Source organism: Protopterus annectens, chromosome 3.part1 (assembly GCF_019279795.1).
Source record: "Protopterus annectens isolate FY-2018-M chromosome 3.part1, PAN1.0, whole genome shotgun sequence".
In the NCBI taxonomy this organism is placed as follows: domain Eukaryota; kingdom Metazoa; phylum Chordata; order Ceratodontiformes; family Protopteridae; genus Protopterus; species Protopterus annectens.
In genome coordinates, this window is record NC_056732.1 from 734,727,058 (window position 1) to 734,753,241 (window position 26,184).

The following is a 26,184-nucleotide window of genomic DNA, read 5'->3' on the forward strand; positions in this document are numbered from 1 at the left end:
GCAACTGCAGTCATAACATATGGGTTGTCCTGCCTCAGGCAGCCCTCGGTCGGCCGGATTCCAAAGTCTGGGTCCGGCGTCTGCTGGTGTCGCCTCCCCGACGCCAGAACGCTGGAAGTATAAGGCATCGACCAACGCCATCTTCTTCAGTCTTTTCGGTCAGCTCCTGTGTTTACAACATTTTTCTTGCCTCAGCCGATGTCAGAACAAATTGAGAAAGTTAATAATTGTTTGTCTTGTGGTAAACAAATACCTCATAAGGACTTCCATTCTTATTGCCTCCCTTGCCTGGGCCCAGACCACCTGTGCTGCCTGTGCTTGCTCTAAAAGACTTTTTCGCTTATATCATGCCGCCGGAACAACCGACAACTCAGTCTACCAAAACGAAAGGACCGGGACCGACATCCTCCTCCTAAACCCTAGCGGTAATTCAACCGCCCAGGCCGACAACACAGCGTTAACACGCCCTTCGGTCTCGACACACCGTGTGCCGTTGCTGATTTTCCTCCAGAAACGTTCTGGATCTACCCGACACCATTCCTGTGGACAAGGTTACTCCTGCTAGGCCTCCTGTATCCATGTCCATCAAGGCCTAGCCAGGCCAAGGCCCATCCTAAACCTACTGGCCAGGCCCCTTCTTCTGATAAACAGATCATGTCTCTTGCTGCAGATCTTATTTCTCTTATCAGGGGGTCTCAGCCTCATCCAGACAGAGGTTCTCAGCCACCTGCAGAGAAAAGGCCCAGAACTGAGCAGGCCGACAACCTCTCTTCAGATGAAGCCTCTGGGGATTCTGAGCATTCAGATACCCAAGAAGAATCCTTCCCGGCCTATGAGGACTCTGATGCTGAGGAATCAATTCCCTCTGCCTCTCCTCCAGAGGATTTTTCGTTCGGTGAAGTCCTTCACTCTATGAGGGAGCATTTTAAATGGCAGGGTCAGGAATTCTCTGATTCCAGGAAACCTTCCTCAAGCTACCCCAACACAGACCTTTAGCTATCCCTCCAGTTATGGATGTCCTGGATGATGTTTTCTCCGACTCCAGTGCTAACCCTGATTCTCTCCCTCCTGCTCTTGTCAAGCCAGACAGATATTATAGGGTCCCTGACACCCACAAACATCTCTTTAAGGCCCATTCTGTGGATCTAGAAACTATTTCACAGGGCCCCAAGGGAGTGGCTACTTCCACAGCCAAGAATCCACTGCCAGCGGATAGGGAAGCTAGGTCCCTGGAGAGATGGGGTAAAAAAGTTTATACCTCTACCACCCTGGCCATGAGGTCACTTAACTGCCTTTTTCATATGTTTCAGTACCAGGATTTTACTGGATGATTTACAGAAAAGCTAGCCTCTCCTGAGCCTATTGATAGAAAGGAATTGCAGGATCTAGTACATAACACTCAGCAGGTTAGCAATCATTTTCTTCAGTGTGGTTATGATACATTGGAGGCTTCATGTAGGGCAGCTATGACTGGGTCTGTTAAGACATGCTTGGTTAAAAGAACAGCCACTGCCAAACCATGTTAAAGTAAAGTTACTTGATGCACCTCTGGAAAAACAGAAGCTTTTTGGTGCTAATGCACAAGATGTGTTGAAGTCCATTGAGGAAAAAGCTAAATCAGTACAGACAGTCAAAGATTTCCTCCAGGTTCAGCCACCCAGATTCAGCAGGAATTGGCCTTCAAAGAATTGGTCCTTTCCAGACACTGACAAGTTTCAAAGGGGAAAAAACAGGTGTGCCCGAGGTAGAGGGCCAATGGCAACCACCAAATCAAAGAAGTGGCGAGGCAGTCCAGCTGCACCACAAGGACAACCACAATGACTTGACTTTCATACCGCAAGGCTCAAAGTGAAGCACCTTTGGGCGGAAAATTATCCTTATTCTCAAAAAACTGGCATATCTTAACCAAGGACGACTGGATTCTGGATTTAATAGACAAAGGTTACAGATTCCACTTCCATACTTTACCAATAAGACAAGGCATGCCAAACCTGCCACTTCATCAAAGGGCAGAGGCACTCATTCAAGTTTCAAAGCTGTTAAATATAAAAGCAATAGAAAAGGTCCCTCCACAGGAACAAGGCCAGGATTTTATTCAAGACTGTTCCTTGTTCCAAGAAAGGAAAACAAATGGAGGCCTATACTGGACTTGTCTACTCTAAATACTTATCTCATTGTGCCAAAGTTCAAAATGCTGACGTTGCAGCAACTCCTTCCCATGCTGGGCAAGGGGTCTTGGCTGGTCACTCTGGACCTCAAGGAGGCATACCTGCATGTCCCAATCAGACAAAGCTGCAGAAGATACCTCAGATTTCTTGCAGGGACAGAGCATTATCAATTCTCAGCATTGCCGTTTGGCTTATCTACTGCACCCAGAGTGTTCACGAAATGCCTGGCATCAGTAGTGGCACACTGCAGACTCCAGGGGATTCAAATATACCCCTACCTGGACGACTGCCTCATACAAGCAGACAACAAACAAACCTTGATAGCAAACTTTGACTATGTCATTCAATTACTACAGGCCTTGGGATACACAGTCAACATTCAGAAATCAAGATTTCTGCCATCCCAACAGATTATTTTCCTAGGAGCCAAACTGGACACAAAAACACAAATGGCTTATCTCACAGAGGAAAAACAACAGCAGTTACCAGAGTACTTCAAAGGCCTAGCAAAGCTCTCCCAGCTGACTGCAAGGAAAATCCTGCAGGCCCTGGGGTTCATGGCATCTTGCATTCTTCTGATACCTTTGGCAAGACTCCATATGAGAAAGCTGCAATGGTACTTAAAAAGCTTATGGTCCCAACACAGCCAAAGCCTAGAGGACGTAATCCCACTCATTCCATGTCTGCAAAGAGAATTTTGTGGTGGGCTCAAACAAGTCAGTTAAACAAAGGCATGTCTTTCAACAAACCTCAAGCAGGCCAAATGATTACAACAGACGCCTCAGACCATGGATGGGATGGAGGGCAGATGCATTCAAGGTCAATGGACACCAAGGGAAAGGCATCTGCACATAAACCAAAAAGAGACGTTGGCAGTGATACATGCAATCGAGACTTTCACTTCAACAAGGACATTTGCTAATAAGGACAGACAACACCACTGTTATCTGGTATATAAACAAGCAGGGAGGCACTCATTCTTATCCCCTCTGCAGACTAACGATGATTCTCTGGGAAAAATCCCTAAGTCTGAAGATACATTTGCAATCCCAGTTTGTGCCAGGCAAGGACAATGTACTGGCGGACAAGCTGAGCAGAAATTTCTTGGATCCACACGAATGGATGCTGCATCCTCACATTTTCTCACAAATAACAAGGATATGGGGAAGACCGGACATAGATCTCTTTGCTTCTCGCATGAATCATCACCTGGAAAAGTTCTGTACAAGGACCCACCATCCTCTAGCCTGGAAAACGGATGCTCTCTCCTTCAGCTGGAATTCTAACAGTTTATGCATTCCTCCTCTACCACTGCTGACCAAGGTGATACTGAAGATCAAAGCAGAACAACCAACAGGCATTTTGATAGCTCCAGACTGGCCAAGGCAGCACTGGTACCCATTGCTGTTGAGCATAACTCTGACCAAACCGTGGCCTCTGCCCCTATGGCCTCTGCTTCTAACACAACACAATTACAGGACTGTTCATCAAAACCTGAAAACATTGCATCTGACAGCCTGGAGGTTACCATAACGCCTTCCGATATCTCTCTTCCCAAAAAAGTGCAAGAGATCTTACTAGACCTTACACCAGAAAAACTTTTACAGCCAAGTGGAAGAGTTTCATCAACTGGAATGCTAACAGGTTCAGGATACAACAGTATTGAGTATACCTCAGATATTGGAATACTTGGCAGAAATGTTTCATACTGGTCTCTCATATTCTTCCATAAAGATTCATGCCTCAGCAATCTCAGCAAAATACAATTGTGATCCACCTGTGTTTTCACATCCTTTGCTAAGACAGTTCCTAAGAGGGATAAAGAATATCAAACCTCCCAGGAAACCCGCCAGTACCTGCATGGGACCTCAATTTGGAAAAATTAACTCTTCCTCCCTTTGAACCAGCAGCAACTTCAGAAATGCAGTTTCTCTCATGGAAAACGTTTTTCCTATTGGCAATCACATCAGCAAGAAGAGTCTCGGAGATACAGGCACTCATGGCAGTACCTCCTTTTCTCATTTTTCATCAGGACAGAGTCTCTCTAAGAACCAATCCTTCATTCATGCTAAAAGTAATTTCCAGGGTGTCTCTAAATCAAGCCATTCACCTGCCTACTTTCTTCCCCAATCCTCAAAACAGGGGGGAAGCACTGCTGCATACTTTGGACATACACAGGCAACTACTTGGACAGAACTAAGGCTACCAGAAAGTCTGGCCATCTGCTTGTTGCCTATGCTGCTGGAGTACAAGGAAAAGCAATCTCCAAACAAACAATTTCCAAATGGATTGGACACTGCATCAGATTCTGCTATTCTTTTCATGGAAAAGGTGTGCCAGCCAATATTAGGCCACACTCCACCAGAGCTGTAACCACATCCACAGCTTTCCTAAGAGGAGTGGCTACAAAGGACATTCTAGAGGCTGCTACATGGAGCTCCGTGCATACATTTACCAAGCACTACAACCTACCTTTATACTCCAGATCCCGAGCAGGCTTTGCTTCGGCAGTCCTGCAGGGAATTTTAGCTACACCATCACTTTCTTAGTTCCAACCACCCCCAGCTTGGCTATGGTATTCAACCCATATGTTATGACTGCAGTTGCATTCTTGAAGGACATAGTACAGTTTTGTACCTACCATAAATGTAGATGTCCGATAGATATGCAACTGCAGTCGGATTTTCCCACCCTCCTACCCCTCTGCAACCTTCTTTATGGGTCCACTACCCCTATTCCTATTAGCTGGGGTATCTCCTATGGTGTATCTGTTTATTACTGTTGTGCATGTCTGGAATTGTTTATCCATTCACCAAATTTAGCCTTCCCAGGAGGGCACCTGGCATCTGGGGCAAGAAACACTGAAGAAGATGGCGTCGGCCGATGCCTTTATACTCCAGCCGTTCTGACGTCGGAGAGGAGGCGACACCAGCCAACGCCAGACCCAGACTTTGGAATCCGGCCGACCGAGGGCTGCCTGAGGCAGGACAACCCATATGTTATGACTGCAGTTGCATATCTATCGGACATCTACATTTATGGTAGGTACAAAACTGTACTATATTGCCAACATCCTGGCAGAAGGTTCAGTGCTAACTCTTAACACCAGAAGAATGCAAAGCCCTGTAATCATTGATGAACAAGTAAAGACCGCACTCTCCAAAGCCAAGAACACAGCATCCATGGGACCAGACAACATCCCAGGCTGCGTACTGCACGAACTACAGAACAAACTGGCATCCCACCTAAATACTATGTTCACTCATAGCCTCACCTCAGGCTATGTGCCTACTGAGTGGTGCACAGCGACTATTATCCCACTCCACAAAGGGGGTGCTGTCACAGACCCCAGAAACTACCGCCCCATTAGCCTGACAAGCCTGGTCTGCAAGGCCATGGAACATATCATCTTGGAGCTTATAAACAAAGACATAGGAAACCTCCAAACCCTGGAACCCACTCAGTTTGGGTTTGTAAAAGGTAGATCATGTGTACTAAACCTTATTGACTTCTTTGAAGCAGACACTAGAGCCGTAGACGAGGGCAAGGTAGTGCACACAACCTATCTTGACCTTACCAAGGCTTTCAATACCATCCCCCACTGTTGAATTATAGATAAACTCACAAAATGGGCATAAATCCCTATGTCACAAGATGGGTGGTCAACTGGCTCCCTGACAGAACCCACGCAGTAGAAGTAGCCGACTCCAAGTCCGACTTCAGACCAGTGACAAGTTGAGTTACCACAAGGTTCGGTCCTGGGTTTTCTCCTTTTTGGCATCTATTTCTCTGACGTGCAGGCCAATATAGAAGGTCTTTGGCTAACAAAGTTCGCAGATGACTGCAAACTGGGAGCCATAAAAGAATCACCTAATGATGTAGACATTCTACAAAGGGGCCTTACAGAGACAAATGCTTGGTGTCAAAGTCATGGTCTCAAACTCAATGCCAAGAAGTGCATTGTCATCCCCTTTGGGAAAAACTCGGTACTCATGAACTACCACTACCACATAGCCGGTAGCTCACTAAACACAAAGTGTAATGAGACCTCAGGACACAGGTGGACAGTAGTCTCTCCTTTGATAACCACATCACCACAGTAGTCAGGAAATCCTTCTACATGGCACACCTCATCACAAAAAGGTTCTCCTCTAGAAAAAAGGAGGTCACTCTTCCTCTCTACTCATTCCTCATAAGACCCATTATAGAGTACAGTGCCCCATTTGGCATGTATCTCACAAGACACCTATAACAATTGGAAAGGCCACAGAAATACCTCACTAAGTGGATTACCGGCCTCAAACAGATGCCATAAGCAGACCGTCTCAAAAAACTCTAGCTTTACTCCATCGCATATTGCAGGCTCAGAGGCGGTCTCTGCCTAACATACCAAGCTATGGCAAACTCGGACATGCTACACTTAAAGAAATCCCACTGTCTCCAAACCGGACGCTCCAGAGACCTAAACCTTGTCACTACAATAAACAGAACATGCTGGAGGGATAGATTCCTGTCCCAGAGACTTCCCATACTCTGGAACAAACAACCCATTCATGTCAAGCAAAAGCTCCTCATTGGCCCTCTTTAAGAAAATCCTTGACAACTGGATGGAAAATAGAAAATTCACCCCGGGGATCACTTCTGTGGCACTGCTTGACAGGGGCACAGGAAAATAATTTTCTTGGGTGGCGAAAGCCAGGGAACCTTTTTGGCTAGGCTTATATAGGCCCCAAGGCCGATAGCCTAGTACTTACCTATGAACCATTTGGGACTTCAGTTTCTTAACAGGTCTAGTTAGTACAATTCCTAACATACTGTTATTTGGGTACATGTAGGGCAGCAGGCTGGAAAATTATTACTTATTATAGGATAAAAGCACTACAGCCCTTTATTAAATAATGAGCAGTGTAAAGAAGATGGAGAAACTGCGGTAGTAAAATGTACATTTGGAACTAAACATGGTTCATGCCTCCCTACCTCTTAGCTTGGGAAAGTTGTAAATTAGCCTACCAGTTTTGTTCAGTCAGCTACCATAAATGAGAATTATAGATATCCTTCTATTCTACTGTTGCAGTACTCATAACATGAGGGATTCCCAGCTAAGGACGACCTGGGTCTGGTCAGTATACCAAAGCCTTTTACTACTTAGTACGTGAGACGTCGCACATATGCCGTCTGCATATGTAGGCCCAAAAGTGGACGTTCGCACATACTATCTCAGAACTTCTCTGCTGCCAGTCCGAATGCCATCTTCAGCCATCTCTCTGCTCGCCCATGTCATTTGTTGCTGTATCAAGCTATTTCAGATAAGCATCCCGTTTTTTTTTCCCTTTATCTTCTTATTTGCTACTGTTTTTGTGATTATTTTTTCATGTCATCCAAGAAAGGCAAATGCCAGTGTGGGAGACAAATTCCACATAATGATAAGTCATGAGCAGTGCTTGTTTTGCTTAGGGCTTACTCACAACCATTAAACTTGTTCCATTTGTCAGGCCTTCATGCTTAAAACTTTACGTAGTTGGCTTTCCTTTCTAGCAATTTACCTTGAAAACTAGTGTCTTAAATGCTTAACGAAAGACACAGTACAGGGTACATCTGGGTCTTCTGCTGAGTTAACAGTGAATAGAAAGGCCAAAGAGCCTAGGTCTGTCTTTTTGGCTGTGCCTTTTACAGTGGACATCTCTCTTGAGACCAGTGAAGGCTTGGAGAACCATCTGTTCCTTGCTTCAGATTCCTTGGCTGGAACCGGTTCAGAGATCACTATGGATCTGACAACAGGCACATCCTCAGAGGCTCTGCAGACATCCAGTTCAGATGAGCAGGGGGAAGTGAGACTCATTATTTCAGAAGGCCCTAAGGGGATCTCTTAAATATTAGTTAGGGAGGAAGTCCTGAATACAGTTGTGGAGTGTAGCCCAATGTCGGGCCCATCCACTTTCCGTAAGGCAGATGTGCACCTTAAAAAGAAACAAAAGACAAAGAATTCCACTTCTTCCAAAGATCCACAAAGTGAACGTCAGAGTTATTGCCCTTAAGCCCCCATCTGGTGTCTCTATCCCCACTCTGTCTTGGACATCTTCACCACAAAAGAGAATTAGGGAACAGGATTCTTCTGAGGTAGGTTTTTCTTTAGATGATGAATCCTGTTCCACCCAGAATCCTTCTCCTTTGGAGTATGCGTCTCTGGAAGTGGAGTCTAATGGCACTGACTCTTCCATTGAAGACCTTACCTTTGGGGAAGCTATTTACAAAATGAGAGAGTTCTTTAGATGCAACAGTTCCCAAGTTAGTGATGTGCAAAAGAAATGGCGAGACCTACTGCAAATGGAGTCATCTTCTCCTCCTCCTGCTATTCCTCCAGTTTTGCCTGCATTATTGGATGCTTTTAACTCAGCATCACAATCTCCAGATTCATGGTCTCTGGCCCTTAAGAAGCCAGATCACTTTTACAAAGTGCTAGAGTATAGCAATCTGTCTTTAGATGTCCATCAGGTAATCCTGCTGTGGTGTCTGTGGCTTCAGATAAACCTTCCAGATCAGATTGCTGCCATCTACTACAGTTCTCCCTTGTGATAAGGAAAGCAGGACTTTGGAAAGGCTAGGGAAGAAGGTTTACACTTCTGCCACTTTAGCTTTCTGTGCTATTAATTACCAGACCCATATGGCCAGATATGCTTTGGCTCTTCTGTCACAGGTCACACAAGTCATTTCTGACTTTCCTGATTCAGTAGGGAAGCTAGAAGCTTCTTCTCAGGTTGCAAGTTGATGCAGCAGAAGCATCTTCTAAGGCAGCTGCATCAGGCTCTTCATGGTTATGACTTCAACTACTGCCAGATGATATTAAAGCTAAGTTACTGGAAGCTTCTCTGGATAACTCAGCTTTGTTTGGATCTGCTGCAGCTGACTTGTTTAAGTCTTTGCAGGAGAAAGCTAAGGAGCTCCAGGATTTGAAACACATTTTTGTCTCACCTCTACCTTATTTTCACAGAAATTATCCTTCCAAGACTGTTTTTGTCCGAAAACAGGTTTGCAGTCCTCCATCTAAGACTAAGAAGAGTGGTAGGAGACCTCCTGCACCTAAAACCTTTCAGTCTGCTCCTGCCAAGAAGCAGCTTTTTCCTGACAAGCCAAGTTGTCTGTGACTGCCACATTCGCCACAGCCTTATTCCTACTTCCCTTTGCCTTTCTCTGTGTCTGCTATTGTTTGGGGAAACATCACTCAGGACACATGGGTTATTTCAATTATTCAAAAAGGTTACTTCATGGTCTGGAATTGTCTTCCTCCCTTCATACGCATTCCTCAACCACCCTCGGAACAACTGCATTTATTCCCAGAGGTCCTTCAGGAATTGTTGAATCAGGGAAGAATTCATGAGGTTCCACTCATCCACAGAGGAAAGATAGTTTTATTCCAGGATGTTTCTAGTGCCCAGAAAGGATTGTCCCTGGACACCAACTCTGGACCTCTCTCACCTCAACACCTTCTTGAAGGTTCTTTCTTTCCACATGCTGTCCCTTCAGACTTTTTTCCTCTCAGTTTTCCTTAGGCATTTATAGCATCACTGGATATCAAAGATGCCTACCTTCACATTCCCATTCATCTCCTTTACAGGAAATGTTTACATTTCTCTGTCTTCCATGCATTTTCAATTCTCTGCTTTGCCTTTTGGCCTTTCTAGTGCCCCAAGGATATTCACCAAATGCCTATCACCTGTAATTACTTTTTGAAGGCTTCAAGGCATCCAGATTTTCCATTACATAGATGACCTTCTTCTTCAAGCATCTTCTCCGGAGTCCTTGTTGCAGAACCTTCACTTCACTATTTCCCTTCTGCAAAGCCTGGGGTTCAGCATAAATTTCACAGTGTCATCTCTCACCCCTTCTTAGGATCAGGTTTTCCTGGGGTGCAGGATTCAGACAAACCTTATGTTGACTTCTCTCCCCCCTCCAAAGGCTCAGTCATTCATTTCTTTCTTCCAAAGTCTCCTCCCTCTACACTGTGTCAAAGTCAGGGAGCTTCTCAGACTTCTGGGATTCATGGCATCCACCATTCCAGTGTTACCATTAGCCAAACTTCACATGAGGAAGTTTCAGTGGTTCCTGAAGATGGTCTGGATGCAGCATGCACATCCCCTAGAGGCTTTGGTTCCTCTCCTTCCTCGTCTGAAAAAGGAACTCCATCTGTGTTTTCGGCAGGTGAGTGTGAACCCAGGTCTTCCTCTGCATCCTCCTCTTCCCACTCAAGAGCTGGTCATGGATGCTTCAGATGTAGGTTGGGAAGCAACTTTCGGCTTCATGAAGTTACAAGGGTGTCTGGTCACCCTCCCAAAGAAAGGAGCACATTAACATCAAAGAGATGAAATCGCTTCTGGCCTTTCAGGCTTTTCATCCTCTTTTCCTTCCAGGTCCTCTCAAACTGTTTACAGACAACACCACAGTACTCTGGTTTGTAAACAAATAGGTGAGGAGCAAAATTTTATCTTCTGTGCAGCCTAGCTCTCATGGCATGGAAACTTATAGTTCAGTATCCTGTGACTCTTCAGGCAATGTACATCTCCTCCAGTCAAAATCATGGTGCAGACAGTGTGAGCAGGTCCTTGACTCAATCCCACAAATGGATGCATCACAGGAATGTGTTCCTGGACATTGCCCATCAGTGGGGTACTCCTCAGGTAGATCTATTTTCCTCCTCTCTGAATAGGCAACTTCCTCTATTTTGTGGCAGAATCCCAGATCCTCTGGTTTGGAAGGTGGATGCTCTGTCTTTTTCTTGGAATGGGGTGTTTCTTTAGGCATACCCTTCTTCTCATTCACAAGGTCCTGTTCAAGATTCAGCAGGAGCAACAAAAAATCTTACTGGTGACTCCCTTTTGGCTAAGACAGCATGGGTTCCCTCTTCTGCATTTAGCCAACGGCAGTCATCACAAGTTACATCACAAGATGGACCTTCTAATACAAGACAAAGGATCTCTTATCCATCCCCTCCTGTCAGCTTTTCAACTGTCTTTGTGGGCGATATGATTTTGATTCCTTTCAGACACCTTGTTTTCTGAGGACATTCTTAAAGCTCTGCAGGAGGCTAGGAAGTCCAATATTAGGAAATCATACTTATCTAAATGAAAGAGGTTTTCTGTCTGGTGTCTGTCACATAACTTGCATCAAGAAAATATAAATACCTCACAACGGTTAGCTGCACAAAACCAAACAATCAACAGGTAAAAAACAGGAAAAGTGCAGTCCCACGGCTGATAAAAGACGAAATTCCAGATCCAATGTAGTCAAAAAGTTTAATGAAAAAGATCAGCGCTTTCACAATTCAAACAATTGCTTCTTCAGATCACAAAAAGACCAAAAAAACCAAAGGTTTAAATACTCCATCAATTAATAATTAGTTATGTGATATGTAAAACAATAGTAAATGTGCTCAGGAAGAGAGCTATTTAAAAAGACAACCACAGCAAAAAACATCCTTCATAAAAAAATATGTATAAACACGATACATAAAAACTAAAAAAATTCTACAACACACTAAATGACCTGAAAATCTAGATATATTTTTATATATTATGTTAACTAATGTAGTATAAATATTATATAAAATTACTTTCTCAAACCCCTGTTCTTTAATTCTGGTTTCAGGGGAAATACATCATTTAGACCGGAGCCTTTATGCGCTCTGAGTCTAAGAATCCATCTATTTTCATTGCGTTCAGTGTTTATAATATCACCTAATCTCATGTCAATCCTGGTAACCTCCAATACCTGAAAAGCAAATTTATGCTGATCCCCTTCCTGTGCTACATGTTTAGCAAGTGGCACTGTACTCTAATCTTTTACTAATACAATATAAATGGTCCTTATCCGTTCACGGAGACATCTGTTGGTCTTGCTAACATAAAATTTTCTACATGTCATACACTTAGCTAAATATACTAGATTTTTAGTGTTACAATCTGTTTTAACATTAAGCATGAACTTATGCCCAGAGTCAGGATGTATAAAGTTCGGTTCTTCATTTATACTAGTACAAAAATTACAAACACCACATCTCTTCGTGCCTGTCAGTATATGGTTCATATCTTGCCCTTCATGTTTAGGGTAACATAGCTGTCTTCTTAAAGATTTTTTATTCCTATAAACAAAAGAGGGCTTAGTTCCAAGAATTCCAGCTGTATTTTCATCAGTTTGCAAAACATGCCAATGTTTACTAACTATATTCTTAAAAACATTGACTTCTCTACTGTACGTTAAATTAAAACAAAATTTTCTGTCTCTAGATCTGTGGATGTTCTTCGTGTTTCATAGTTGCAGTCATTACATTTGGGTAATCTGCTGGCAGTTTGCCCGCAGTCGGCCTGATTAACAAAGTCTTGGTTCCTGCATCGGTTGCTGTCCCTTCTTCCATGACGTCAGGTCATCAGGGGTATAAAACATGCAGCCGACGCCATTACATCAGTCTTTCTTGCTGTGTGGTGCCTGAAGCAGAAGCAGTTTGCAAGTGCTGGTCGGCCGACTCCTGAAATTTTCATTTTCGAGTTTCAGAACCAAAGTCCTCAACTAAAAGCTAAGTACCCCATTGGGGAAACTTTTTCTTGCTCTTTACCGATGTCCGTAAAAGTTAATAATTGCATTACTTGTGGGAAGCAAATACCTCATAAGGATTTTCATTTGTACTATATTCCTTGCCTAGGATCTGACCACGACGTACCTTATTGTCGGTTTTGTGCTTTATTTAATCAGCGCACTATCCGTCATCGGTGTATTTTTGCTTCTAAATATTTCGGTTCTCGGTTTAATTATCCAGAAGTGACGCCAGTTAGCCATCTGACTATCGGAATACCAAAAAAATGCAAAGAAAAAGACAGAGACAGGCCATTGAGGTCCAAAACTGTCGACGACGCTTCTCCTAAGCCAGTCATCAGTTCGCCGGTACTCAATGAGGCGCTTTCGCAACCCCTGATACCCGCTACCTCTGATTCGCAGGCCTCTACTGAGACTCATTCGGAGTCCGGTATGCCACGAGATGCTTCACCTGTGGAACCCACAGATGTCTCTACCTTGGATGGGTCCGGAGCCGCTGTGCAGGCACTGGCTTCTGATGGTGTATTCAGGCCTACAGACTTGCATATTAAACCAACTCCACCTTCAATACTAAGGCCTAAATCTCAATCTATGTCTAAAAAACCGATGCCCAGGCCACATGTTCAGGGCCCTATGCCTAAAAAACAAATTATCAAAATGGCTGAAGATTTAATTACTCTAATCAGTGGTAGTCAAACCCCCCCCCCCTCCTTCTAAGAGACCTAGGGCTGAGCTTGACTATGAATCTTCTGAACAGGACTCTGTTTCTTCTGACTCTTCTAATGACCTGGATTTGTCCATACCTACTTATGAGAATTCTGATGCAGAGGATTCCATTCCCTCTGCTTCCCCCCTTGAGGACTTTTCTTTTGGGGAAACTTTACATACCTTAAGGGGGCATTTCCACTGGGAAAGTCAGGAATTTTCAGAATCCAAAAAGAGGCTTAGGGATTTCCTTCTTCCTCAGCATAGGCCTTTGGCTATACCTCCTGTACTAGACATTGTTGATGAAGTGTTTTCGGAATCCAGTATGGCCCCTGATTCCCTGCCTCCAGCTCCTAGTAAACCAGACAGATACTACAGGGTTCCTGAGTCCCACAAATTCCTTTTTAAAAATCCTGTTGCGGACCCAGAAACCATTTCTCAGGGGCCCAAGGGCATTAAGGCATCTACTGCTAAATATCCTACCCCTTCTGATAGAGATTCCAGGGCACTGAATAGATGGGGACGGGTAAAAAGGTTTATACTTCTGCAACCTTGGCAATCAGGGCTTTAAACTGTCAATTTCATATGCTTAAATATCAACAGCATATCATAAGACTGCTTAAACAGAAAATGATGTTGATTTCTGACTGTGTGGAAAATAGATTTGCAGGATTTATTGCATTCAGCTGAACAAGTTGGAAAACATACTTTGCAATGTGGTTTTGATTCTTTAGATGCCTCTTGTAGGGCTGCTGTTACTGGGTCTGTGCTTAGAAGGCATGCTTGGCTTAAGGAGCAATCTTTGCCTGATCATGTTAAAGCAAAATTGTTGGATGCTCCTTTGCATCAGGATCGTCTGTTTGGCAATAAGGCTGAAGAAGTTCTAAAAAAGATGGTAGATAAAGCTAAATCTATGCAAACTATGAAAGATTTCTTACAAGTGCAACCTCCAAGATTTAGTAGGCACTGCCCTACTAAGAACTGGTCCTTTCCAGCTCCTTCCAGATCCACTCCAGCCAAACTCAGACACACCAAAAGCACCAGGTTTCAGTCCCAATGGATTTTTAGAACTAAGCAATGGGGTGCTTCCACTTCCAAATCTGGAAATAACAAGACACCACCCTATGGTAAACAGTCTCAATGACTTTCCTTTAAAATTACCAAGCACTTGCCTCACAGCTGCCCCTTTGGGGGGAAAATTGCTCTTCATGCAAAAAAAACTGGCAGCTTATAACCCAGGACAAATGGGTTTTAAAGATAGTGTCCCAGGATACAGATTTCATTTCCACACATTGCCAACTCCATACGGGTGGCCAGACCTGCCCCCAAATCAGTGGGCAGAGGCTCAGAAACAAGTACTTTCCCTCTTAAACATGGGGGCTATTCAGCCAGTACCAGAAAGAGGAATAGGGACAAGGTTTCTATTCCATACTTTTCCTGGTACCCAGAAAAGATGAATCATGGCGTCCAATTCTGGACCTGTCTACTTTAAACACCTTTCTGGACATTCCAAAATTCAAGATGTTGACTCTTCACCAGTTACTTCCTATGCTAGGCAAGGATGCCTGGTTGGCAACTCTAGATTTAAGAGGCTTACCTGCATATCCCAATCAGGGAATCTTGCAGAAAATATCTACGCTTCAAAGCAGGCTACTTGCATTATCAGTTCTCTGCACTGCCCTTTGGCTTGTCTACTGCACCCAGGGTATTCACAAAGTGCCTGGCTCCAGTAATTGCATTTTGCAGGCAAATAAATATTCAAATATATCCATACCTGGACGATTGTCTAATTCAGGCAGAAAACCAGGCCATACTTTTAAAACATCTGGCATTTGTAAAAAGGGTTCTAACTTGTCTAGGGTACACCATAAACGAAAAGAAATCACAACTGGTACCCTCTCAAAAAATTACATTCCTGGGTGCAAGCTTGAATACAACTGCCCAGATGGCTTTCCTCACGCCAGAAAAGCAAATTCATTTGGTGACTTACTTCAAACAGGTGACCACAAAAACCCTGCTATCTGCAATACAAATACTGCAAGCCTTGGGGTTCATGGTTTCTTGCATTCTTCTAATTCCATATGCAAGACTGCATATGAGGAAACTTCAGTGGTACTTAAAAAGTGTATGGAGTCAACATTGTCACAGCCTGGAAACAATGATTCCTATCATACCTTGCCTACGCCTGGAGTTCCTATGGTGGGCAGAGGCCTGCCACCAAAACAACAGGGAGGTGCAATCAGGGCAAATGGAGCCCAAATCAAATGCACCTACATAACAATCAAAAAGAAATGCTTGCTGTACAGAATGCTCTGACAGCCTTCAAGGACTACCTTCATCCAGGACAACTACTGGTAAAGACAGACAACACCACAGTTATGTGGTACATAAACAAGCAGGGGGTACACATTCCTACCCCCCTGCAGACTAGCCATGGCATTGTGGAACACGGCCTTGAGCTACCAAAACAATTGAGACCTATATTGGACAAACATTACTTAATATTAAAAGACAGTAAACAATTTCTTGAACAGCTTTATATGTATTTGAATTCTACAGAGTTTTGTGATTTTGATTTTTTTTGTTACCATGGATGTATCTCTATTCACCATGATTCCCAATTCAGTAGGGATAGAAATGATGAAAGCATTTGTTTTAAGAAATAGTGAGTACAGTGCACAACACCTTGACCTTATATGTTTTTTACTGGAAATGACTCTAGAACACAATGTGTTTATTTTTGAGCACCATTATTATTTGCAATTGGCTGGCGTAGCTGTGGGCACTCCTTGTGCCAATAGCTATGCTAACCTTGTAATGGCAGAATGGGAATCCCAATATATTAAATGCCTAATAGGGAAGAATATAGCATTCTTTCGTCATTTTGTAGACTATCTTTTCCTTTTATGGAAAGGAACTGAGGCAGAACTTTTACAGTTCTTTGATTATGTGAACACAAGAGTCAGTTTCCTGAAGTTTACTTTTGAATACTGTTCTGAGTTTTCACATTATTTGGATGTACAGCGGGATAAACAAGATGGCAGTATTTTCACAAATGTTTATAGGAAAGAATGTTATGTACCTTTTTACCTGCATAGAGATAGTATGCATCCGGGACATATATTCTCCAATGTTATGAAGGGACAAACGTTACGTGCCTCAAGATTAACAGTTAATGATATAGATTTTAAAGAGAGCTTGGTTAAACTCATTAAAGATTTTGAACATAGGGGTTGTGATAGTACTGAGATTCATAAAACGAATTAAGTAATTAGGAAGGAGAGGAAGAATCTTGGTAAACCTTAATTTTCCTCACTCCAGAGAAGAAATGTTTCAAACCACGGATCTAGAGACAGAAAATTTTGTTTTAATTTAACATACAGTAGTGAAGTCAATGTTTTTAAGGGTATAGTTAGTAAACATTGGCATGTTTTGCAAACTGGTGAAAATACAGCTGGAATTCTTGGAACTAAGCCCTCTTTTGTTTACAGGAATAAAAAATCTTTAAGAAGACAGCTATGTTACCCTAAACATGAAGGGCAAGATATGAACCATATACTGACAGGCACTAAGAGATGTGGTGCTTGTAATTTTTGTACTAGTATAAATGAAAATCCGAGCTTTATACATCCTGACTCTGGGCATAAGTTCATGCTTAATGTTAAAGCAAATTGTAACACCAAAAATGTAGTATATTTAGCTAAGTGTATGACATGTAGAAAATGTTATGTTGGCAAGACCAACAGACATCTCCATGAACGGATAAGAGACCATTTATATTGTATTAGTAAAAGATTAGCATACAGTGCACTTGCTAAACATGTAGCACAGGAAGGGGATCCGCATAAATTTGCCTTTCAGGTATTGGAGGTTACCAGGACTGATATGAGATTAGGTGATATTATTAATAACATTGAACGCAATGAAACTAGATGGATTCTTAGACTCAGAGCACATAAAGGCTCCAGTCTGAATGATGTAGTTTCCCTTAAACCAGAATTAAGGAATAGGGGTTTGAGAAAGTAATTTTATATAATATTTATACTACATTAGTTAACATAATATATAAAAAATATATCTAGATTTTCAGGTCATTTAGAGTGTTTTGTAGAATTTTTAACAGTTTTTATGTATCTTGTTTATACATATGTTTTTCTGAAGGATGTTTTTTTTTTTTTACTGTGGTTGTCTTTTTAAATAGCTCTCTTCCTGAGCACATTTACTATTGTTTTATATATCACATGACTAATTATTGTTAATTGATGGAGTATTTAAACCTAGGGCGGCCATGGTGGTGCAGTGGTTGGCATTGTCGCCTCACAGCAAGAGATTCTCCGGTTCGATCCTCGGCTGGGGTGCCTTCTGTGCGGAGTCTGCATGTCCTCCCTGTGGTCGCGTGGGTTTCCTCCTGGTGCTCCGGTTTCCTCCCACATCCCAAAGACATGCTGCAGGTGGATTGGACACTCTAAATTGGCCATAGGTGTGTGTGTGTGTGTGTGTGTGTGTGTGTGTGTGTGTGTGTGTGTGTGTGTGTGTGTGTGCCTTCTGTGGAAGGTGGGGCGCCGGGCTGGCAACTCGACACTGTAAAACTCCACTGCCAATCATGAGCGGACAGGTAGCGACCCCTAACCGGGAAAATCCGAAAGAAGAAGATGGGAGTGTTTAAACCTGTGGTTTTTTTGGTCTTTTTGTGATCTGAAGAAGCAATTGTTTGAATTGTGAAGCACTCATCTTTTTTTTTAAACTTTTTGACTACATTGGATCTGGAATTTCGTCTTTTATCAGCCGAGGATAGTACGTGCGGACATCACTTTTATGGCTTTTGCCTTTTTAATTTCTCCAAATCTTTTGGGTTTCTAATACTATGACGGGAATGGACCCCATTCCCAAGTCAAAATATGACGAAAGTTAATGAAATTAGTATTGTTTTAGTCTTTGATGTCAGCCAGAAATGCTCTTTTGCAGTACATGCAGTGTGCCCAGTAATGATTCCTTCTGCAATGTAAGTGGAGAGCATATGTGTGATGTTTCACATACTCCTAGGTAGAAAAAAGGCTTTGGTATACTGGCCAGATGTCTGGTCACCCTTAGTAGGGAATCCCTCATGTTATGAATACTGCAACAGTGAAGGCAAGAACATCTATTGTTATGGTAAGATTTTTCACAACTGTACTTTCTTACATGATCATTTTTGATTGCAAAGTTGAACTGCTCAATCACTTTTTTTGTTCTGTTGAATAGGCAGAGCTTGGTGATATAGATAACTGGCAAGAAAACACTAATGCATGGGAAGAGGAAGGCGACGTTTCTTGGGAGGCAGAAGAAGTACTCCGGTATGGACTGTATTTTTTAATTAGTATTCCAGTTCCAGCTACTTATTTGCATTTTTCTTAAGCATTTAGTGTCAGTAGTTACATTAACCTTGATTTCTTTTTTTTTTTGCCCAGACTTAAACAGTTTGCTGGATCAAATCTCAAATCATTATCCAGCTACTTGTGTTTCCCAAGCTTTCTCTCCTGACACTGGAACGTCTACTCTTTTCTTTTCCAAAGGGTGTTATTGCACATTTGTGCTGCTAGCAAGGAATATCGCTTTCAAAGTGTGTATATGTGATGGCGTGTGCTCACACACTTGCCATAGGGTGTTTCTTCCAGCTGTATTCACATAGTTGTTTAGCTTTTACTTTTCTCATCTGTACTTTCATGGTCTTTTTCTACAGCTTTGTAAGGTCATATGGTTCTGTGATGATAATACTGTATTATACAGCAATGGCACATCCAAAACAACTACAGATAACTGTTTGCCGAAGTAAATATTATTACACATAAAACTGTACCACTTTAATTGGTAAGTGAAACACCTCCAACGTACTCTTTCTTTGCATTTACCCCCTGTACCTCGAGACTGACACAAGCTAGAAACAAAAGAAATGTCCATGATGCTGGGGTCTTTGAAACTGACAGGTTTAACCAAAGACAGCAGTTTCCTGTCAAATAATCTTATTAAATAGCTATTAATTTGCCACAGAAATCAGTTATCATACATATAATGCTTTAACTGGACTAGTTCACAGTGCCTAGCTGTGCTATTTATAGTCAGCTTTTTTTTTTTGTAAAAGCAAGTAACACTGCACATTTTATAATTTGAACTTTTTGTGAAAGCAGACAACAGTGTATCAAATAGTACTAAATGCTCAGTTTTTAAGCTTCAGCTTTGAAATACCTGAGCATTTAATTCAGCTTCATATAATTATGCAGCAGAATGCCACCTTTCTTGGCCTTTAGTACAAGTCTCTTGTTAGGGCTGATGTGTAACATGGTGGTTCTAGAAGAAGCATTGAAGTCTCACTGAATCCCCTCAAGAATATTTTAGAACGGAACCATTTATACATTAGATCTGATGCTGTCATTATTTGTCACAAATGAGTCTTGGATCCGACTTCGGATTCGAGCCAGCAACTGATAGACAGATCCAGAGCTCAAGCTCCTCCCCTTTCCATAATCCCTTACTGACCTGCAACCCTCGGATCTCATTTGCCACTAAGTGCTTCGTACATGGTCCAGGCTCAAGCTTCCTCGCATTGAATAAGTGACTTGTCTACTTTTCTTTTCTTTCTGCTTAGCTATTGTTTGTAGTGTATAGTATAGTTTACCTCCCCTCCCATAGCTAACATTTTTCGGCTTAGTTATAATTTTGCTCCCTAGCCATTGACTTGGTATTTTACCTACCTTTTTCTTTCCTCTAGTATTTTACCTGCCTTTTCCTTTCCTCTAGTGTTAAAAAAAAAAATATATATATATATATATATATATATATATATATCTATGTCTTTTCTGGTTGTGTGTGTGAGTGAGAGTCATCTCTGCCAAACCTTCGGGTTTCATATGATGCTCCTGGTGCGATCAGAAAATACCTTGTTCTAATTTGCACGAGGAGTGTCTTTACTGCTTGGGAGCATCGTACCTGGAGGTTGTGCAGCATTCAACCCCAGGGCCCTTATGGAACGCCGCAATAAGTTACTTTTGAAGAGCTTGGCTCAGGGTGGTACCCTGCCCTTGGGCTCTCCTGCCAAGCCCTCTCAGGATCCAAAGAAGAGGCCTCCTCCTCCCGTAAAGGGTCTCCATCTTTTACCAAGAAGCCTAGGCTCTCGGATCACAGATTCATGGATCTGAGTCTGCATCTGTGGCTTCGGATCTGGGCTTTTCTGCTCCGAGAGCGTCTGATCAGTCTCTCTGCTCTGCGGAGGCTTTCAGATCCAACTCGGTGCAAGCCTTCACCGAATCCGACCCATTTGTTGAATCCATCTGGGATGCCGCCTAAGACGTCGGATCCTTCCAGAACTTCAGATCCGATCTTTCTGTCAGAGCCGATCATTATTGAAAGTTCCCTATCTAGATCTCTCAGAAAATTGGATCCAATGCAGCGGAGTTGGTCCCCCTCCTGGGACCATAGGGCAGTGGGGTCCAAGGCAGGATCCCTAGCTAAATCGGGCCATTCGTCAGCATCTTCCAGTCTTCAAGATACTCCAAGAGCTTACTACTCTCTGATATGGACAGGATGATGTGGAGTTTCCTCAAAGCCCAAATTGAGTTTGGCTTTGTCGTCCCCAGCTCAGGTGGCCAGGGAACCTTCCCCCATCTAGAGGACTCCACTCTCCTCTTCTGATCCATCTGGTTTTGGAACATTAGTACCAAAGTATTCTTAGTGAAAGGCTGACGGTGTCTGGTATTCTTCCCTTCTTGATGCAGTCAGGGCTTCTGGCTGGCTCTGTTACACTGCCTCGGACCAGACAGCGCCTCCTCCCCGTGAAGTCGGTGATGGTTCCCTGGGAGTGGGGTTGGGCCTGGAATTTTTGGACCATTCCCTTCCCTTGGGGGATTTGGCACTGGACAGCTCGGGGCCAATATTGTTGGGGGGACATCGGAACTGTGTTGGGGTCCCTACCCCCCTGGGCAACTACAGCTGCCGGGGAGATGAGAGGAGCTTCATCCAGCCCATCAGCCTTCATGGCAGTAGAGAGGGCCTTCTCCAGTTTGTGAATGATGAACCACCGCAAAGCACAGTCCCACTTCCAGTAAGGCAGCGTTTGTATATTCTGACACCAATTCCACTCCTTTTCACTTTAAAGCAGCAATAATTTATTGCAACAGCTTTCTTAACAAAAAACAAATCCACGACTAAGTGCTTTCGCCAACAATCTGGCTTCTTCAGAGTCGTTTGTTACAACATTGCCCACCAGTTTATATCCCACACAAACAAATTCCATTGGTTAAGACTAAATGCCACCCACTAAACAATTGATAGACTCAATTAATTTAAAAATGTATACATGTCATTATTTATCTTCTAAAACATTGATATATGTATGTGTACAATACATACTTGTTGAACCTGCAATTAAATTGCAATAAATCCTACACTATAAATGTGACAATACATCATAACTAAATGTAAGAACAATTTACCTTGAATATATATAAATTCACAAATAAAATACTGTAAACAAATTCTAAAAATACATACACAACCTCTAAAAACAAAATTTAAAACATCAAATCTGCTGGGACCTAAGCTTCAAAATAGGTTTGAGTGAAATATAGTCATTCAGGCCAGGTGGTCTACAGGCATCTAATCTTATCTGCCATTCTGCCTCCAATGCTCCTACCTTATTTGATACATCACCTCCTTCACCATAGTCCACCACCCGCCCTATGACAAAAAATGTAAATTTTTAAAATCCACACATTTCCTACTGTGTGAATAAAGTGCATTGTGCATTTCTTTCTTTTTGATGGATCTGGTGTGTTCTGCAATCCTGTCACGTAACCTCCTTATAGTTTTACCTACATAGTACGCCTCACACGATGTACAGGTCGCCAAATAAACTAAATTCTTTGTAGTACAATTACATTGTCCAGGACATGGAATTGTGTATTTATAACCTTCCACACAAACATATGTGCTCTCATTGATGTATCTGCACCATCTGCAAAAACCACACTTTTTCATAACAGACCTAAAACTGTTTTTGTTTTTCCTTTCCAAAATGCCCTTCAAATTTTCACCTCTACTGTAAACAATCACTGGCTCCAAACCCAAAATCTTCTTACTCTCATCACTTAAAACAAAATTCCATGCAGCTTTCATTATGTTGGTCAACTCAGGCGTCTTGTGATTGTATTATAATACACATCTTAAATCAACACCTTTTTCCATATGTTGTTCCTTAATTAACTCTGTCCCAGTGTGCAAAATGGGGGCATATCTACCACCCCTTTCCCTTATCACATCCCTCCTAACGCTAAGGAGTAACTTCAAGGGATATCCTCGATCCAAGAACATCCCTATTAATTTAAACAACTCTTCTCTAAATGTAACATCGTTACTAACCAACCTTGATGTTCTTAACATTTGCCCCTTGATTACTCCTTTGCGCTGATGAAAGGGGTGACAACTACTAAAATGCAATAGTGAATTGGAGTAATTCTCCTTCCTGTAGATGTTACTCTCAAAGCCTCCATTCATCTTACTAATTGTCAAATCCAAAAAGTTAATCCTTTCCTCTTGCCATTGAAATGTAAATTTCAAAAATTCAGTTGTTCCACTCAAAAATTTAACAAAATCAATGGCCGATTGCTCATTCCCCTTCCATAAAATCAAGATATCATCCAAAAATCTGTTGTACATTATTATACTATCTGTGTACTTCTTGGATGAAAAAATGTGTGTTCTCTCCCATGTCAATAAAACTGCATTTGCAAACACTGGGGCACACCTTGCGCCCATGGCAACTCCTGACACTTGCTGGAATAGCTCACCCTCAAATGAAATGAAATTGTTTTTCAAAACAAGTTCCATCAAACTAAGCAAAAAATTAGCTTTTGTCCCTTCTATCAAACCACTCTCAATCATAGCTTCATAAAACATTTCAAGTCCCTGCTCGTGTGGAATGACAGAAAATAGATTCACAACATCAATTGTGAGAAATCCAAAAGTAGTATTCCCTGTCTCCAATTTCCTCAACCTATCCAGACAATGCCATGAATCCCTCACAATGTGTTGGGCTGCACTAACCACAGCTTTAACTGATACATCTATGTATGCTGCTAGGATTTCTGTTTTCGAACCCCTTGCCGAAACAATAGGTCTGAACTGCAGTTTGTCTGCTCCTTTGTGCACCTTTGGTATACCAAACAAGTTAGGCAATCTAGGAAACTCCACATGTAAGTAATTGTATTCTACCTCATTAATGTAACCTTGAAATAGTGCATCGTGCAAATATAAATCAATTTTGTAATATGCTCTGTTACGCTACTGTATCTAGGGGTGAGATTATGTGTCATCACCATTCAAAATAGCAGAATTCTCTGAAATGTAATCAGTTTTGGACATCACTACCATCCCTCCCCCTTTATCTGGCTTCATAAATCTATAATGACCAGATTTCTTAAGGCAATCCAACAATTCTCTTTCTTGAGGTAATAGGTTACCATTTACAAAGTTGCCATTATTTAAACTCTTCCGTATTTGTACTTCCACTAATTTTTCAAAACTTACTATCTCAGAATTAAAAGGAGGGATGAATGTACTTTTTCTTTTCAAAGTACTTGTGTTGTTACAAGCATTCGTGTTAACATCCCAAACTACCCTTTCCTCATTTGCAAACAACATTTTCAGGTGCATCTGTCTGGTGAATAATTTGAAATCCATCAAAACACGAGCTATGTCAAGTTTGAACATTGGTACAAAACTTACACCCTTACAAAAAAGCTCAAAATGTGTTTCACCTATAACCAGTTCAGTGTAATTGTAAATACAAAAACCTTTTTTCTTTAGCAGCTGGTGATTTGTACTTTCAATAATTACCATGTCGTTACCATTATCCACAGGTAAAATTGCATTATCAACAATTATATTTCCAAAACATTTTTAAATTAATTGAGTCTATCAATTGTTTAGTGGGTGGCATTTAGTCTTAACCAATGGAATTTGTTTGTGTGGGATATAAACTGGTGGGCAATGTTGTAACAAACGACTCTGAAGAAGCCAGATTGTTGGCGAAAGCGCTTAGTCGTGGATTTGTTTTTTGTTAAGAAAGCTGTTACAATAAATTATTGCTGCTTTAAAGTGAAAAGGAGTGGAATTGGTGTCAGAATATACAAACGCTGCCTTACTGGAAGTGGGACTGTGCTTTGCGGTGGTTCATCATTCACTAGTTTCGGCCCTTGTGGGTGGAATTTGTTTTTTTGACTGTTTTACGTTACCGTTGGGACATTTCACTTTCAGTTTGGTGACGTTATTGGCATTAGCAGCATGGAGGTTATCTTAAAGGAGTTGGCCACCGTGGTTGACAGATTAATCAAAGTATATACTGATAACAACGTGGACAATAATCAAAATGATGGAGGAGTTGGAGCAGTAAGTCCGACTGATTCTGAAGTTCAGCTTTTTACCTTGCATTCACCCCTTGGTTCGATTCCACCTGGGCAATGCATGAGGACTAACTCGTACGCGAATGTAGCTGGCGTTCAACAACGGAGTATGAACGCTGTGAACACTGGTGAGGTCCCGAGCAGGAGAACGCAGGAAGAACGTTTTGACCTCACTTCCTGATTTCAGGCACCAGTTCTTGGTGAAGCAGTTGGCGTTAACGATAGAACGGCGTCGCTTCCATGCCTGAAGGAGCAAATCTTTCAATATGAAAAGTTATGCACCAAATTTCGAGCTATCCAGTTGGACAGTACTTTTCTAAAAAAATCAAAAGAATTAAATCAAGTACCCAAGGGTCTTCGTATATGGAAGAGACCCATGGGGATTGAGGAAGGTTCTGTGGCCTTTCGTGAGCTTACTACCTTGTTCAACAAAACAGGATTGGATATGCTTGATATCATTATCCTGAACAATGAGGTAAAATTAGCTGAACTTAAGGACAAAATCAGTCGTTTACATGTGAGTATTACAACAGATTTAATATATACACAGTATTGTGGTAATTTTGAAAGGGCAATCAAGAATGTAGAATCTTTTGTGGTTAAAACATCAGTGACAAAGAAGAAGAAACTTGAAAGAGATACTGTAGACTATAAGAACAACTGTGCCTATCCCCCGGGACTTAAGCCACGTGTTTTTAGGATGGAAGTGAACAATATGGAAAATGATGTGGGTGATGTACACTTTAATGAAGAGTTTGTTGACATTGATGTTTTTTTAGAAACGGAGAATGGTCCCCGAAGATCAGAGAGATTGAGAAACAGGGGTACGACTGTGGGGGATGTACAATATCACAATCGGGGGGGGGGATGAACAGAAGGGGGAGATATTAAATTTTTGTTTAGACACAACTGCTGGGACATTTGACAACACAACATGTGAAGTTATTGATGGTTTTGGTGATGTGGAAAATTATGTTTCTTGTAATTTTGAAATTAATGAATGTTTTGAAATTAACAGTGGAGGTGTTTTAGACATGTTAACTGATGACAATTATGATGAGAAATGTTTTGGAAATATAATTGTTGATAATGCAATTTTACCTGTGGATAATGGTAACGACATGGTAATTATTGAAAGTACAAATCACCAGCTGCTAAAGAAAAAAGGTTTTTGTATTTACAATTACACTGAACTGGTTATAGGTGAAACACATTTTGAGCTTTTTTATAAGGGTGTAAGTTTTGTACCAATGTTCAAACTTGACATAGTTCGTGTTTTGATGGATTTCAAATTATTC

At 41.9% G+C, this 26,184-nt stretch overlaps 1 protein-coding gene across 1 annotated transcript in view; it reads left to right on the forward strand.

The window, feature by feature from the left end:
• EBAG9 (estrogen receptor binding site associated antigen 9) overlaps positions 1–26,184 on the forward strand; it is a 651,930-nt gene that overhangs the window by 411,514 nt on the left and 214,232 nt on the right. The window contains exon 5 of the mRNA XM_044067091.1: positions 18,696–18,787. Coding sequence (XP_043923026.1) covers positions 18,696–18,787 — 92 coding nt within the window. The remainder of the gene's footprint in view (positions 1–18,695; positions 18,788–26,184) is intronic.